The sequence below is a fragment of the Ornithorhynchus anatinus genome, chromosome 11 (genome assembly GCF_004115215.2).
Source record: "Ornithorhynchus anatinus isolate Pmale09 chromosome 11, mOrnAna1.pri.v4, whole genome shotgun sequence".
Taxonomy (NCBI): Eukaryota; Metazoa; Chordata; class Mammalia; order Monotremata; family Ornithorhynchidae; genus Ornithorhynchus; species Ornithorhynchus anatinus.
The window spans coordinates 4,394,040-4,411,660 of record NC_041738.1 but is presented as its reverse complement, the minus strand read 5'-3'; the positions used below and the strand labels follow the sequence as shown (position 1 = coordinate 4,411,660).

General features: G+C 49.9%; 1 protein-coding gene across 3 annotated transcripts in view; it reads left to right on the top strand.

The window, feature by feature from the left end:
- TTC26 (tetratricopeptide repeat domain 26) overlaps positions 1-17,621 on the top strand; it is a 39,415-nt gene that overhangs the window by 14,243 nt on the left and 7,551 nt on the right. For 2 of the 3 annotated variants that reach the window (XM_029074925.2, XM_029074926.2), the window contains exons 7-15: positions 1,487-1,658; positions 1,744-1,818; positions 2,724-2,826; positions 5,551-5,606; positions 7,359-7,412; positions 9,331-9,394; positions 10,778-10,866; positions 13,985-14,068; positions 16,819-16,888. In XM_029074925.2, coding sequence (XP_028930758.1) covers positions 1,487-1,658; positions 1,744-1,818; positions 2,724-2,826; positions 5,551-5,606; positions 7,359-7,412; positions 9,331-9,394; positions 10,778-10,866; positions 13,985-14,068; positions 16,819-16,888 — 767 coding nt within the window. The remainder of the gene's footprint in view (positions 1-1,486; positions 1,659-1,743; positions 1,819-2,723; positions 2,827-5,550; positions 5,607-7,358; positions 7,413-9,330; positions 9,395-10,777; positions 10,867-13,984; positions 14,069-16,818; positions 16,889-17,621) is intronic. The other variant, XM_029074927.2, reaches the window with a different exon arrangement.

Sequence of the window (17,621 nt, the reverse complement as noted above, 5' to 3'; positions counted from 1 at the left end):
CCGTCAGTCAGTCGTGTTTATTAAGCGCTGCGTGCCGAGCACTGCATTAGGAGCTCAGAAGAGCTCAGCACGTTCGCCGCCCACGACGAGCTTACGGTCTAGAGGATAAAAGCCTGCAGCTGCCGGGATTCCCAGGATGTCGTCCATCTAAGTAATAATAATAATGTTGGTATTTGTTAAGTGCTTACTGTGTGCAGAGCACCGTTCTAAGTGCTGGGGGAGAAACAGGGTCATCAGGTTGTCCCACGTGAGGCTCACAGTTAATCCCCATTTTCTAGATGAGGTAACTGAGGCACAGAGAAGTGAAGTGACTTGCCCACAGTCACAGAGCTGACAAGTGGCAGAGCCGGGATTAGAACCCAGGACCTCTGACACCTAAGCCCGGGCTCTTTCCACTGAGCCACGCTGCTTCTCTACTGACCAGGCCCGACCCTGCTTAGCTTCTGAGATCAGATGAGATCAGGGTGGTACGGCCGTAGGTAGCGTGAAGAAACGAAACGCTTATCCCACCTCCCCACCCTTGGAAGAAGCCCAGGCAGAATCGGACCATGTGGTCCTGAAGCAAACTCTGGCTTGGAACATATGCCGAGTTTCTGGGGTCAAAGTGGAGATTTGGGATGATGATAATAATAATAGTTTTTGTTAAGCCTCTACTATGTACCAGGCACTGGACTAAGCCCTGGTGGATATAAATATTCCGGGGTTGGACACAGTCCCTGTCCCACATGGGGCTCACAGTCTTAATCCCCATTTTAAGATGAGGGAACTGAGGCACAGAGAAGTGAAGCGACTTCCCTAAGGTCGCAGAGCAAGCATTTGGCAGAGCCGGGATTAGAACCCAGGTCCTCCGACTCCCAAGCCTGGGCTCTTTCCACTAAGGGCAAGCTGCTTCTCGAGGAAGCCCAAGGTTATGGACAGTGTTTTCCGGGGAGCCAGCCAAACTCGGGGGGGCAGAGGGAGGAGCTCAAAAAGCCTAGCTTGCCCTTGTCCTGAGCTGTCTGTAGAAAGAGGATTGCAGGATAGCTCTTATCAGAGGACTTGAAAGTTCCTAGTCCCTCATGTTCAGGGTCAGTAGCTGGGGCTGGGTGAGTAGGGGGGTAATCAGAGGACTATAGAACTCATGGTTTCATGTGTTCACATATTCATGGTCAGTAGGAGCAGCGTGGCTCAGTGGAAAGAGCCTGGGCTTGGGAGTCAGAGGTCATGGGTTCGAATCGCGGCTCTGCCACTTGTCAGCTGTGTGACTGTGGGTGAGTCACTTCACTTCTCTGGGCCTCAGAGACCTCATCTGTAAAATGGGGATTAACTGTGAGCCTCACGTGGGACAACCTGATGACCCTGCATCTACCCCCAGCGCTTAGAACAGTGCTCTGCACATAGTAAGTGCTTAACAAATACCAACATTAGGAGGTGGGGTTGGGGGGTGGAGGGGGCGTGGGGGCGGGTATCCATCCGTCCATTAACCCTTTCCCCTCTCATTCCAAAGCGAATACCTGGCCCTCAATGTGTACGTGGCCCTCTGTTACTACAAGCTGGATTACTACGACGTGTCTCAGGAGGTCCTGGCTGTCTACCTTCAGCAAATCCCCGACAGCACCATCGCACTCAACCTCAAAGCCTGCAACCATTTCCGACTTTACAACGGCAAGGCCGCCGAGGTAATAATAAGAGCACCGCTGGGGTTGGTCAGGTGCCGGCCACTGGGGTAGATCCAAGTAAACCTTTCTCCTGTAAACATTTCAGGCCGAGCTCAAGAGCCTGATGGAAAACGCTTCCTCGTCCTTCGAATTTGCAAAAGAGCTAATCAAGCACAATCTGGTAAATAATCACTTCCCGCCCCGATGGATATGACTTCTCCCCCTGGTTTAGTGTCTCCGCACAATGAGGACTAGACAATTAGCAATCTACTGCCATCTGGAAAGCTCCCCCCCAGTTCTTGCTCTGCCCACCATTTGGATGTATTTATTCAATAGTATTGATTGAGCGCTTACTGTGCGCGGAGCACTTACTAAGCACTTGGAATGTACAGTTCGGCAACAGATAGAGACAATCCCTGTATGTATGTGTACGTTTATGTATGTATGTATATGTATATATATAATGGTATTTATTAAGCGCTTACTATGTGCCAGGCACCGTACTAAGCGCCGGAGTAGATACAAGATAATCGAATCGGACCCAGTCCCCGTACCACACTAGGCTTACGGTCTTGGAGGGAGAACAGATATTGAATCCCTGTTTGACGGCTATTATTATTATTACGACTATTATTATTGTTATCATTATTGTATTTGTTAAGCGCTTACCATGTCCCAAGCCCCGTTGTAAGCGCCGAGGTAATTACGAGGTTCTCAGCTTGGACACGGCAACCTGTCCCCACGTGGAGCTCCCGGTCTAGGTAGGAAGGTGTTCGGATATCATCCCCATCTTCCAGATGAGGTAGCTCTGGCAGAGAGACGTGAAGTGACTTGCCTAAGGTCACCCGGCAGACAAGTGGCGGAGCCAGGATTAGAACTCAAGCCCTCTGGCTCCCTGGTCCGTGGTCTTTCCGTTAGGCCACGCTGCCTCCCACGGTGCGGCAGTTGAAGACGCTCTACCGAGACACTGTTGACGCTCGGGTGGAGATGTCAAGCTGGCTTTTTTCCACACGTCTCCTTCCCCCTTTGCCCTGTCCTCCCCTCCGCTGGATGCCTGCTCACTGACGGGTTTCCCTTCCTCTGCAGGTTGTTTTCCGAGGAGGGGAGAGTGCTCTGCAAATCCTCCCTCCCCTGGTTGATGTCATCCCAGAAGCCAGGCTCAATCTGGTGATTTACTACCTCAGGCAGGGTAAGGAAGGCTTTTTCTCGGTCTCGCTTGGGAGGAGAGAGGCAGATCTCACGGCAGATTTCCCGCCTCGCCCTCCTTCATGCGTCTTTGCATCCGTCCTCCCCCCTAATCGAGTTCCGTGCAAAAGCTGGTGCTTTCTTGCATCTATTTCTATGGATTCTTAACTTGTCCCACAAAGGTATTGTGAACGTTAACAAGTATCCTCGTTAATACGATTGATTAGTCTCTTTCCATTTGAAATGTTCCTTCCTTGGCCCCTATTTTTAACCAGGCTGGGATGGTTTAAAGCCTTTGGACTCGTCAGGATGCCTTGTCAAGCATTAACGGCCGGAGATGCTTTTTTATGGTATCTCTTAAGTACTTACTACGTTTCAGGCACTGTACTAAGCACTGGGGGACATACAGGCTAATGACAAAAGAAGGAGTTTTGACGCCCCCAGTGACATCTCCTCCCTTCCTCTGCCAGGTGGCCTTTGCGAAGCAGCATGGGCTAGTGGATAGATCCCGGGCCTGGGTTCTAATCCTGGCTCCGCCACTTGTCTGCTGGGTGCCTTCGGGCAAGTCACTTCGCTTCTCCGGACTTCGGTTACCTCATCTGTAAAATGGGGACTGAGACCGGGAACCCCATGTGGGACATGGACTTATATCTATCTTATAACTACCCCAGCACTTAATAAAGTGCCTGGCATGTACTAAGCGCTTAACATATAATTATTAGTAGTAATAGTAGTAGTGCAGTGCCTGGGCTTCAGTTTACCTCATCTGTAAAATGAGGATTAAGACTGTGAGCCCCATGTGGGATGTGGACTCTGTCCAATCTGATTAATGTGAATCTACCCCGGCGCTTCTTGCAATGTGTTGTACGTAGTCAATGCTTAATAAATACCATAATAAATAAATAAATCCATAAGCTCACCTTCAAATTGACCCTGGGTAACCTCCTTCCTGATCCTCCCTTTGAATCAGGTGAGGCATGCCTTCCTTAATCTAAGTCCAAAATTCTATTCTTAGATTCCTTTTTTTTTTTTAAGTGGTATTTGTTAAGTGCTTACTATGTACCAGGCACTTTTCTAAGCTCTGGGGTAGATACAAGCTAATCAGGTCGGACACAGTCCCTGTCCCGTTTGGGGCTCACAGTCTTATGCCCCATTTTCCAGATGAGGGAACTGAGGCTCAGAGAAGTGAAGTAACTTGCCCAAGGTCACACAACGGACAAGTGGAAGAGCTAGAATTAGAACCCAGGTTCTTCTAACTCCTACACCCGGGCTCTAACCAGTAGGCCATTCAGCTTCTCAGGCTCTTAGTGCCCACACTAAGCCCAGCTTCCCAAATAGACATGACATCCACCTTAACATATACAAAACTCACTTAATCCCGCTCCAGTCTGACCTCGAAACGAAGACATTGTTTCTTTCCCTCCTCCTTTAGACCTCAGCTTCTCTAGACTTTCTCTGAATACCATAGAGGTTATATTCTCGGGAACTCTTATTTACTCCCTCAGAATCTAGGGTTATACAGGGCAAACCATTTTCAGCTATTTGCCCAACAACTAGGACCTGCCCCGCTCCCCTTTCCCATCCTAATTTTCAGTTCCATTCCATTCCCGTCCTTCACTCCTCTGGTCGGTCTCTCCTCCCGGTGCTCCGGGCCAACACAAACCCAGATCGGAATCCCACAGGTCCCTCCCTCTGCTATACTCAATGACCCCACTCTGCTCTGGTCAGTCAATCGTATTTATTCAGCGCTTACTATGAGCAGAGCACTGTACTGAATGCTTGGGAGAGTACGGCATGACAGTAAGCAGACACATTCCCTGCCCACAATGAGTTTACAGTTTACAGGGGGAGACAGATATTAATATAAATAAATTCCTCCTTCTCTATCCCTCCATCCCTCTCCCCGGGCCTCTAAGGTGTCTTCCCATACTCCCATCTGCTCCATTAAACGACTCCTCACCACCTGTCTGCTCTGGTCTCTTTCCATCCATTCCTCCTCCAACCCTCTCCACGAGCCTTTAAGATAACTTCCCTTCCTCCCAACTCTTCGCTTCCTCCCAGCTCCGCTTTGAAACCTGAAGCCCTAGCTCTCAAACTTTCCCAACCCGGAATGCGAAAGTAATAAATTAGCCCGGACACTCAGTTCTGCCAATAACTCGTGGCCTTACTACCGAGTGGGACGAGAAGGCCATTAAGGACCTAGGGAACATTTTTCAGATAACCCGAGCCTGCTGAGATTCATCGTGGGGCGGCGTCAGAAAAAACAGCTGTACTACAGGGTGAGTCTTCCTTAGTGCTGGGTTTTGCAAGAATGCCACGCTTGCGTTATAGTGCTTAGTAGAGTGTTTTCCACAAAGTAAGTCTTCGATAAAGTCATTTAGGCTCACAGTCGAGAAAGGAGAGAGACGACAAAACAAAACAAGTAGACAGGCATCAGTGGCATCAAAATAAATCAACAGAATTACAGATATTTACACATTTACCTGAATATTCTGTTACTTATTCAACTCATTCACCCTGATATGCTTGTACTGTTTCCTGCTCTATCTCGGTACTTCTTCCTGCTCCCGCTGTTGGTAAATAAGGTTTGTCTGCCATTAGATTACAAACTCCTTGAGGCTAGGAAATGTGGTTGCTTCTGTTTTACCCTTCCACGGGCAGAGTACGGTACCGTTGATGGATTGAGTTCAGGTAGTTGGTTATATGCGCTGACCCTTTGATATTTCAGATGACGTCCAAGAGGCTTATAACCTGATTAAGGATCTCGAACCTACGACTCCACAGGTGAGCTGTTGGAAATGCCGACTCTTCTGCCTTATTTTAACCTCCCGACGTCTATTAAAATAATCGGAGGGCCAGAGGGAAAGACTGGAACAATTAGAGGGATGGAGAGCCGAGGGGAGCTACTGGAGGAGGGGTGGTCGTCCTTGGTGCGGAGAGGGGTGATCACCCCTTCCCCATTGGAGATTCTGAAGGTGGGTTTACCAGAGGGTGGGGTGACCTGAGGTGAGTCTCCTGATAATAATTATGGTATCTGTAAAGCGCTCACTAGGTACCGGGCACTATACTAAGCACTGGGGTGGATTCAAGCCAAACGGGTCCCATGTGGGGCTGGACGGAGGAGCTAGAGGCTGCCCCAGTTGGGAGATTTTAGGGTGTGTCCCCCAAGGGTGTGTTTCCAGAGGTGAGAAGGAGAGCATCTGTCTCAAGCTGGAAGACAATAATCACCTTGATCTTAGAAGGCAACCTAAGCGCTTAATAAAGTGCTTTGCACACAGTAAGTCTCAGTAAATATGTTTGAATGAACCTAATAGTAGCCCAAGGCCCTCAAGTAAATAAGCCTGCAAAGATAAAACTAAATCCCCTCCTTTCTTAGGTAAGATAAATAGCCAAGGTAATGTTCCTAAATTCTGAAGATGAAGTGGAGGTCTATTTGGGACTCTTTTTTTTTTAAATGGTATTGATTAAGCGCTTATTATGTGTCAGACATTATACCAAGTGCTGGGGTAGATACTCAGGTTGGACATAGTGCATGTCCAACGTGGAGCTTATGCTTTTAATCCCCATTTAACAGATGAGATAACTGAGACACAGAGAAGTGAAGTAACTTGCCCAAAGTCACACAGCAGGTGAGTGGCAGAGCTAGGATTAGAACCTAGGTCCTTTTGACTCCCAGGCTCAGGCTCTATCCACTAGGCCCCGCTGCTTCTCATCAGGCGTCTTCATTCCTCCCTGGGCTCTAAGTCAAGACTCAAGAGAGCCTCCAAATCCACGGATCAGCTCTCTGCTTTTCCCAGAGTTGCCTTCCCTTCAAAACTGAGAAGCAGTATGGCCTAGAGCACGGGCTTAGGGGTCAGAAGGACCTGGATTCTAATCCCTGCTCCATCACTTGTCTGCTGTGTGACCTTGGGCAGTCACTCACTTCTCTGAGCCTCAGTGACCTCATCTGTAAAAAGGAGATTAAGACTGTGAGTTCCAAGTGGTACATGGATTTTGTCCCGTCTGATTAACTCGAATCTACCCCAGTGCTTAGTCCAGTACCTGGGACGTAGTAAGTGCTTAACAAATACCATCATAAATAAACAAGCTCACTTGCCCGACCCCTCTTCAGTCCTCCAAATCCCCAGAAATTTTGATTCCCAGCTCTCCCTCTATTACCCTGAGAAACTAATAACTATAGCCCAAACCCTACATTGGCCCTCAGATCATAAGGCAGTGTCAAAGCGCATCACACACAATTGGTCAGCGCGACAACCGTACGACACTGGTTCATTTATATTGTAACTATAATTTCCATTTCGTCCCCCCAATGTCGTAAGCCCTCGGAGGGCCAGGGCCATATTTAAATCAAAACAACCCACCTAGATGGTGATTGTGAGATAGGAGCCACGATTAATTCCCATCTGTATAGTCTCTCCCGGTGCTTAGTAGTGCTCTGCACACAGTAAGCGCTAAGAAATATTACTATATGTGCAGAATTTGAAAGCTGGCTGTCCCTCCTGTGTTTGTCACCCCTTCTATCTCCGACTTTTCCAGGAATACATCCTCAAAGGAGTAGTGAATGCCGCTCTTGGACAGGAATTGGGCTCGGTGAGTGGATTCTTTGATTTGCTGCAGCCGTTGGTGGAAGAGGTGAATCTGGGAGTCAGATTAATAATAATGTTGGTATTTGTTAAGCGCTTACTATGTGCCAAGCACTGTTCTAAGCACTGGGGTAGACATAGGGGAATCAGGTTGTCCCACATGGGGCTCACAGTCTTAATCCCCATTTTACAGATGAGGGAACTGAGGCACAGAGAAGTTAAGTGACTTGCCCACAGTCACACAGCCGACAAGTGGCAGAGCTGGGATTCGAACTCATGAGCCCTGACTCCAAAGCCCATGCTCTTTCCACTGAGCCACGCTGCTGATTGCAGCGAGCAGTCGGGAGCTGAGCAGAAATTGCTCTGCAATTTTTTGTAAAAAATTTCCCTAGGACTACCACCCAGTTTCTGTGACGTAAAAGCACTGTAGACCCAGGGAAGGAACTCTCATTTTATTTTTATTATTATTATTGTTATTATTATTATTACCATACTGGTTACGATATTCGTTAAGCACTATGTGCCGAGCCCTGACCTAAGCGCCGGGGTAGATACAGTCCCTGTCTCACATGGGGAGCACAGTCTTAATCCCCCTTTAAAGATGAGGTCACTGAGAGACACAGAGAAGTGAAGTGACTTGCCCAGGGTCACACAGCAGACAAGTGGCAGAACTGGGAATAGAACCCATGTCCTCTGACTCCCAGGCCCAGGCTCTTTCCCCTAGGCCAAGCTGCTTCTGTAATCAGCCTCGGGGCATCTCAGGCGGTATGGGTCAGGGCCTCCGCGAGCTGCTTATAGAGGGGCCTCCCTCTTTGTGGCCTCTTGGTCAAGGTGAGACCACCGTTACTTGTTTCTCTAGTCTTCCCTCCTGCCCCTCGCAAACACGTACAACCCAGCGCACACACTCCACTCCCCTAACGCCAACCTACTCTCGGGACCTTGACCTTGTCAGTCCCACCAACCACCGACCCCTGGCCTACGTCCTCCCTCTGATCTTGGAACCTCCTCCCCCTTCATACTCGACAACCCACCCCTCTGCCCACCTTCAGAGCCTTACTAACATTAATAATAATAATGTTGGTATTTGTTAAGCGCTTACTATGTGCCAAGCACTGTTCTAAGCGCTGGGGTAGACACAGGGGAATCAGATTGTCCCACGTGGGGCTCACAGTCTTCAACCCCGTTTTACAGATGAGGTAACTGAGGCACCGAGAAGTGAAGTGACTTGCCCACAGTCACACAGCTGGCAAATGGCAGAGCCGGGATTCGACCCCATGACCTCTGACTCCCAAGCCCGGGCTCTTTCCACTGAGCCACGCTGCTTCTCTTCCACCTCCTCCAAGAGGTCTTCGGTGACTAATCCCTCGTTTCCCCTATCTGCCCTCCCGTCTCCTCGACTATACGCTTTGCCGTGTATAGTCTTCTCTGGGCTTCAGTTATCTCATCTGTAAAATGGGAATTAAGACTTTGAGCCCCTGTAGAATGGGGACTATATCTGCCCCAGCGCATAGAACGGTACATGGCACATAATAAGCCCTTAACAAATACCACAATTATTATTATTACCATTATTATTAAAACGAGAGTTCCTTCCCTGGATTTACACTTTAATAAGCACTTTAGGACTCACCCCAGCTCCATCGCACTTCTGCGATATCCTTATACTCTATTTCCCCTATCCAGAATGTACTGTAATGTCTGTATCCCTCTACAGACCGTAAGCTCCTTGCAGGCAAGGTCATGCCTACTGACTCTATTATACTGTACTTTCCCAATCGCTTAGTAGAGTGCCCTGCCCTCAGTAAGCACTCAGTAAAACCCATCGATGGATTTCGACTCCAGCGACTCCCCGTGTCTCTAGTCCCATTTTATCAATAGGCACGTTTGGTCGATCTGAAATGTACCCATCTCTCCTGGTTTCCCAGCGGGATCACCTGAAAATTGCCCAGCAGTTCTTCCAGCTCGTGGGTGGCTCAGCCAGCGAATGTGGTATGGTTTTTTTGTTCTCGTTTTGTGTTGGGTTTTGTTTTTTTTTAATGGGGTTTGTTAAGCACTTACTATGTGCCAGGCACTGTACTGAGCACTGAGGTAGATACGAGCTAGACAGGTCGGACACAGTCCCTGTCCAGCACACTCCCTGTCCCTGTCTTAATCCCAATGTATTTCTCGGTTTCTCTGTGCGGCCTCATTGAGAAATGGTGGAAGATGGGGAGAGAAGTTGGGGGGCCGACGGGGGGCTTAAAAAGGAGAGCAAATACCAAACGGAGACAGGCACATGCTGGCCAGCCTCCCGCTGAACAAACCAAACTGGGAATGTGAGTGGGAGAGCAAGGTGGGGAGATGGTCTGAGGAGCAGAAGCTCCTCTGTTGGTAGTGTCTAATCAAACAGTGGTATTTATTGAGCGCTTACTGTGCGCAGAGCACTCTACCAAGCGCTTGGGAGAGTTCAATGCGATAGACTAGACATAGCCCATGTCCTCCAAGAGCTTCTTCGCGTGCAGCTCCTTTAAAGGCTCCACACAGCAATGTCCCGTGATTCATCCTCCATGATAATAGTAATAATATCGGTATTTCTTAAGCGCTTATTATGTGCCAGTCACTGTACTAAGCACTGGGGTAGATACAAGGTAATCGGGTTGGACGCAGTCCCTGTCCTAATTAGGGCTCACTGTCTTAATCCCCAAATTGCAGATGAGGTAACTGAGGCCCAGAGAAGTGAAGTGACTCACCCAGGGTCACCACGCAGGCGAGGGGCAGAGCCAGGATTAGAACCCGGGAGCCGGCAAGATTTTCCCAGAATCCCAAAGAGCTCAGGCCACCCCTGAACACCAGGCAGAACGAGGCGGGGCCCAGAATGGAGTCAAAGCCCTGGAACCGGTCTGGGGATGTGGTGATTTTCAGCCCTATTAAGGGTTGATTTAATCTTGGAGGTGTAGGGATGGGTAGGCTGACTCAACCTTTCCTCTCCTGGGCCTCTTTGGGTTGCACCCTATCGTGGTCCCTATCACTGGTTAGCATAAGACTAAAGCTTTTGTTTTTTAATGGTATGTTAAGCACTTACTATGTGCCAGGCCCTGTACTAAGCACCAGGGTAGAGACAAGATAGGTGGACGCAGTCCGTCTCTCACATGGGGCTCCCAATCTTCATCCCCATTTTACAGATGAGGTGCCTGAGGCACCGAGACACGAAGTGACTTCTCCAAGGTCACGCAGCAGACAAGGGGCAGAGTCAGGATTAGAACCCAGGTCCTCTGACTCCCAGGCCCGTGCTCTACGCGCTAGGCCGCGCTGCTTCTCTAAACTGAATTGGATTGCATTTTTGTGGGAGAAAAACGCAGACAAAGCCTTGATGTTTTTTCTTCTGTCTTGCAGATACAATACCCGGGAGACAGTGTATGGCTTCCTGCTTCTTCCTGCTTAGACAGTTTGACGACGTCTTGATTTATCTCAATTCGGTCAAGGTCAGTGTGCAGGGTCACTTTAACCTGGTTGGGAATAGGAAATTGTCTCCATGTGAAATCAAGGAGGATCCTCAGGGAGAGAGTTCGTTTTATCAGTTAAGTTGTGGATCAGACAGGATGGTGGAAATATCGGAATGCCGGTGTTGCATGTAGAATTATTTAGGCCTCGAGCACAGCTACCTGCCCTCAAATAAACTACACCCAGGATACCTCGGGTCACGACTAAAGGCATCCTCAAATTGGGATCCATCTCCTATAGTCTGATGAGGTATCTGAAGCCCGACGAGGCCAGCTATTTTTACTGAAGGCGAAAGAATGATTTTCAGAATTGATCCGTCACCTTAGCTCATGTTCCTGGAACCGTATTTTCAAAAATCAAATCAAGGTGCAAAAACCCAAATGAGAACAAGGTAATTAAAGCAGCCTGGCCTGAGGGTAAGGGTGGGGTGTAGGGGGGCTGGGACAAATGCTGTCTAACTTCTTTCTAGGATGTGGCAATAACCAGTTAATCTCCAGTTGCCTGAACCAGGTTACATCTGCGTTCTCGCCTCCCTCCCCTCCTCACCTGAAGCGGGGAAGGGTAGCAAAGACCTTAAATTCTGAGGGAAGCATGGTGGCCTCGTTACTAGAGCCCAGGCCTGGGATTCAGAAGGACTTGGGTTCTAATTCCAGCTCCGCTACTTGTCTGCCGTGCGACCGTAGGTAAAAGTAACTTCACTTCTCTGGGCCTCAGTTACCGCAGCTGTAAAATGGAGGTTAAGACGGTGAGCCCTATGCAGGACAGAGACTGTGTTCAACCTACTTAACTTGTATCTACCCCAGCGCTTAGCACAGTCCCTGACATACAGTAAACGCTTAACAAATATCCTAAAAAAGGAGTTTACAATCTAGAGGGGGAGGTAGATATTAAGATAAATACTTTATAACTGATAGGTGTATACATAAATGCTGTGAGGCTGAGGGTGGAGTGAATGCCTAGGGGAAAGAGCAGCACAGGCCTGGGAGTCAGAGGACCTGGGTTCTAACTCCAGCTTTACCACTTGCCTGCTGTGTGACTTTAAGCAAGTCACTTAACTTCTCTGAGCCTCTGTTGCCTCAACTGTAAACTCTCCAACTTAATGACTGTGAGGCCCCACGTGGGACAGGGACTGGATCCAACCTGATTATCTTGAATCTACCCCCGTGCCAGTAGAGTGCCTGGCATACAGAAAGCACTTAACTAGTGCTATATTTTTAAAAAACTAAAGGCTTATATGGCATCTAATAAATAATGAAGGCATTTGTTAAGCACTTACTATGTGCAAAGCACTGTTCTAAGTGGGGGGGGGGAATACAAGGTGATCGGGTTGTCCCATGTGGGCTCACAGTCTTGATCCCCATTTTACAGATGAGGGAACTGAGGCTCAGAGAAGTGAAGTGACTTGCCCAAAGTCGCACAGCTGACAATAATAATAATGGTGGTATTTAAGCGCTTACTATGTGCAAAGCACTGTTCTAAGCGCTGGGGGGATATAAGGTGATCAGGTTGTCCCATGTGGGGCTCACAGTTTTAATCCCCATTTTACAGATGAGGTAACTGAGGCACAGAGAAGTTAAGTGACTTTCCACAGTCACACAGCTGGCAAGCAGCAGAGCCGGGTTTAGAACCCATGACCTCTGACTCTCAAGCCCGGGCTCTTTCCACCGAGCCACGCTGCTTCATGGGTTCAGAGTCCACCCCTACCAGACCCTGTTCTACCTAAGGCGTGTGTAGAAAAAGCAGCCCAGACCGTGCTCTTGACTGCAAGCTCGTGGACAGGAATGTGTCTGTTGTTCTGCTGTACTCTCCCAAGGGCTTAGTACAGTGCTTGGCACACCGTAAGCACTCAGTAAATAGGATTGAGTGAATGAATGAGTGCTCTGCCCGTAGCATATTTGCAAGCAGCAGTCCAGATCCTGCTCTGCCTATAACGTGTGCTGTGCTGCTTTCGGGTATCGCTCTCGGTTTCACCTTTGGGTTTCCAGAAAGTTGTGTGGACCACGATTCGGGGCTCTGAGTGAGCCTTCAGCCCGACCCTCCCTCCCCGCTCTCCCCCGCCTCCGCCCAGGGCCCCGTTGGCTAAGGCATCCGGCATCCCATCCGGCTTGGCTGCTGCTCTGAGGATGGTATTAGCAGGCCACAAGATGGGTTTAGTCCCTTTATCCTGTTTTTGGGTCCCAGACCGGAGTATTTATTTACATATCTTTAAACTCTGTCGCTTCCCCCTTCCTGGTATTTATTTTAGTGTCCATCTCCGTTAGCTAGATGGTAAACTCCTCGAGGGAAGGGACTATGAGCTCCGAGCACTTAGTGCAGGGTAAGCGCTCAGTACAAACACTGCCAGGAGGCTAGACCGGGCCCGGGTGTGGGGGGAAGGGAGAGCCCTGGGCTCCCGGCCACCCCGATTTCGCAGTCCTGACAGTCACCCGGCTTGGCAGCCGAGGAACCCTCTACCCACAGTGAGACTAATTAGCATATCCATGTGGTGGCTTGAATTTCTAATTAACCACCTCTGCCCTGGGTTCCGGAGGACAGCGTTTTGGAGCCGGGCCAGGGTGTCGGAGATCCTGCTGAAAAAGCACCTGCCCGCCCCACACTCCGCCCGCCACCCTCGCTCCCGGTCGCCCGTCCCAAGCCCTCGAGCTCCCGCTCGGAACCGGGCCAGCTCTTCTAACCCCCGGGAAATGAGGTAGCCGCTGGGGTGGAATCAGGGGCCCGAGGCCCGAAGAGGTCCAGGGAGGCCTCGTTCCCCCTATTCTGTTCTCCGCTCCGTTCCCACCCTGTCCTCCCTCCCCGCCATCTCCCCAGGCCTCCAGAGCCAGAGGGAAGGGCCAGAAGGAAGGTTGCCCATCCTGTTTCCCCTCTTCACTCTCCTCGGCACCCAGCTTCTCCCCCGCAAATGCAGAGCCTCCTGGGGACGGGCAGATACGCCCCGTCTCCAGCCAAAGCAGAATCTGGAAACGGAACAAAAAAAACAACAAAAGGCGTGCAGCTGCGGATTTAAGATGAGGTCCCCCCCTCAAATCTGACACCGATTTTTGCTTCTGAGGGGTGTTTGTTAAGGCTTGAAATGATCTGTGCCTGTGGCTTCTTTTTCAGAGTTATTTCTACAATGATGACACCTTTAACTTTAATTATGCCCAAGCCAAAGCTGCCACTGGCAATACTGCTGAGGGAGAGGAGGTAGGTATCGCTTGAAAAGCACCTGGTCTATTTTCTTTCTCGCTCTCTCTCTCTCTCTTTCCCTCCAACCCCCAAATCAGGAATCTAGATAAAAATAAGCAGCTTGCAGGTGTCCTGGAATGACCCTGTCCCACCCCTGAAGCAGACTAATTTAACCCTTTTTTTTGAAACGGTATTTGTTAGGCGCTTACTGTGTGCCAGGCACTGTACTAAGCACTGGTGTAGATTAGCAAGCTAATCATGTTGGACACAGTCCCTGACCCACACGGGGCTCACAATCTTAACCCCCCCGCCTTTTATAGATGAAGAAACTGAGGCACAGGGAAGTGAAGTGACTTGCCCAAGGTCACAGAGCAGACACGTGGCAGCGTCAGAATTAGAACCCAGTGCCTTCCGACTCCTAGGCCCATCCTCAGACCATCATTGTGAAGGGACTTGATTTCTAAGGAGGATTAGACCCTCCAGACCAAGGGGAGGGTCCATCCGAGCCTTGATTCTCAGGCTGCGGAAAGCTCCAGAAATAATAATAACGATAACTGTGGTATTTGTCAAGCGCTTACTACGAGCCAGGCACTGTACTAAGTTGCTGAGGTGGATACAAGCGAATCAGGTTGGACACAGTCCCTGTCTCCCTTGGGGCTCACAGTCTCAGTCCCCATTTCACAGATGAGGGAACTGAGGCCCAGAGGAGTGAAGTGGCTTGTGCCCCAAGTCACACGACAGACAAGTGGCGGAGCCGGGATTAGTACCCACGTCCTGACTCCCACACCTGGGATGTCTCCACTACACCGTGCTGCTTCAGAAATGACATGCACCCCATCCCTGTTCCCCCTCCTTACCAGTGCCCCCTTGCCCACTCCCCAAGCCCCCTGTCTTTCCCTTTTCTTGCGCGGTGGATGGAAATGCCCATTAGTCTTTTTCACCTCCCATTTCCATGATAGGAATCTGTACTTGGGCTCCTAGTGCCCAGGAGCTGGGAGATAAGGAGGAGGAGGAGGGAAACGGGTTCTGCGGTTCTGTTGGAATGCCTGCTCCTTACCAGATGTCTGGTGCACCTGAGGTCAGAAATCCCCGTGGGGGGGAAAACGACACCCTCTCCTCCTCCCTTTTAGCAGGCTACCCTGTCTGTAATTAAGGGTGTGGCCTCCCGAGCTGTTCAGACTCGTAGAATTGGGCAGTAAAATGGAGACTGCCCGATCCCAGGGCCTAACTCTGAATAAAGGGGGAGCCTCGCCACCAGTTACCTCCGCAAGAAAAAGGAGTTTTATACTTTTCTGCGCTCTCATAGTATCGGAGCAGGAACAGCATGGCCTAGCGGAACGAGCGCGGGCTTGGGGAGGCACAGGACCTGGATTCTAATCCCTGTTCTGCCACTTGCCTGCCGTGTCACTTGGAGGAGGTCACCTAGTTTCTCAGAGCCCCCGTTTCCTCGTCGGTCAGAGACCCTTCCACTCCTTAAAAGTATTGGCTCCCTCCCCGGGGGCTTATCTGATCCATCTGCCAGTCCATCAGGATGGGGTGGGGTGTCCCCTCCCCGCCACCCACCTAAAGCCCAGGGCCCCGGGCAATTGCTCTGACTCACAGCTCCACCGCTGTGTCAAAATGGCACCACTTGGCAGTGTTTCCTTGATTGGTTGCTCTGTTGTTTGGGACTGAAAAGCAAAGAAAGTCCAACCACACGACCTCTTGGATTGGGCAATCACCCTCCCAAATCAATCAGTCAGTGGTATTTATTGAGCGCTTACTGTGTGCAGAGCTCCTTGCAAAGTGCCTGGGAGAATACAAAACAACAGAATTAGCCGGCATGTTCCCTGCCCATTGAAGGCTGAATTTTTTGGATCGGCCAACCAGGACTATCTCTCCCCCAGAGAAAGAATTAGGTCTGAAAGACCCTTTTTGAAAATTTAAAGAGATATATCTCTAGAAATATCTTTTGAATATAGCATTTGTAGTTCCTCTGTCACTTCCCGTAGCTGTTCTTCCCTCCCTTCTATTTACTATGCAGTCGAACCTGCCGGAAGCCACTTAAATAACTTAGAGTAGTCCATCCTGAGCAGCGTGGCTCAGTGAAAAGAGCACGGGCTTAGGAGTCATAGGTCATGGGTTCTAATTCCGGCTCCGCCACCTGTCAGCTGTGTGACTTTGGGCAAGTCACTTCGCTTCTCAGTGCCTCAGTGACCTCATCTGGAAAAAAGGGATTAAGACCGTGAGCCTCACGTGGGACAAACTGATGACCCTGAATCTACCCAGCGCTTAGAACAGTGCTCGGCACATAGTAAGCGCTTAACAAATACCAATATTATTATGAGCGGCGGAGCCGGGATTAGAATCCAGGTCCTCTGACTCCCAGGTCCGGGCTCTTCCCCCAGGCCATAGCTGCTTCTCCATCACCACCCTTTCTCCTTCCCCCTCCTCCCCACCTCCTCACTCAGTTCCACCAAAGCGTGTGATTTTCACCGCCCATTTCGGCTAGATTACCGTTGGGAGGTTTAGGGGAACGTTTGCCCGACAGTGTGGACCTATCTGGATACGGCAAGGCCCGGTGCCAGAAGAAACGGGTGTGCGTCTGAGGCGGGCTGATCACAACAGCGTGGGGTTTCCTATCGCAGACCTCTGTGAGAACACAGCCAGCCCCCCACATTAAAGGAGAAATGGGAGTGTTCGATCTGGCCAGACCGCAAGGCTCCGCTGCCTGGCAAACTGAGGCAGAAGCTGAATATTCATGGTCTGTGTTCTCCCTTTCCCCTCAGGTGTTCCTCTTAATCCAGAGTGAGAAGATAAAGAATGATTTCATTTACGTCAGTTGGCTAGCTCGTTGCTGTGAGTCATTTTCCTTTTGTCCATGGGACAAAGGAATCTTCTCAGCCTACTGTGTGGCCATTTCTCTTCTTAGTGCCATCCCGGACTTGGGAAAAGAGGGAGGGGAAACTCAAACGATTTTTTTTCTGATTCGTTGGGACGTTTCTCTAGACACTTTCTGGATGACTGGCAACCGGAGCCAAACTCCTTTTTCCCAGCAGGCCGCGGAGGTTGTCTCTCAGTTGCCCAGGGATAGCATCACCCTTCCCATGACTGTTTTCTACTTTGGTGGCTAATTTTGCCAGTAGCTGGGACCGCTGGATTGAGGAAGGGGTTATCCATTTTTGACCGGTGACCCTCCATCCCTCTTCCATACATTAAATCAGTCAACCGATCATCAGTCGTATTTATTAAGTGCTTACTATGTATATATGTGCTATATATGTTTATATAAATATATATATAGAGAAAGAGGGACCCGGGGCAGGCCACTTCACTTATCTGAGCCTCAGTTTCTCATCTATAAAGTGGGGATAAGATGCCTGAGGGTAGGGTGACTATCAAGTCCTTAAGGGGTACAGTTCTGAGTATAGAGAAGAGCGGAGACTTGTGGGAGCCCGTCGAGCTGTGAATGTGGCACCCCGCTTGTCCGTGAGAGGATGCAAGCCCATTCAGTTAAGCCTTCAATTAAGGAGAAGTGGCATGGCCTCCTGGGAGTCCGAAGAACCTGGGTTCTAATGCCGCCATCGCCACT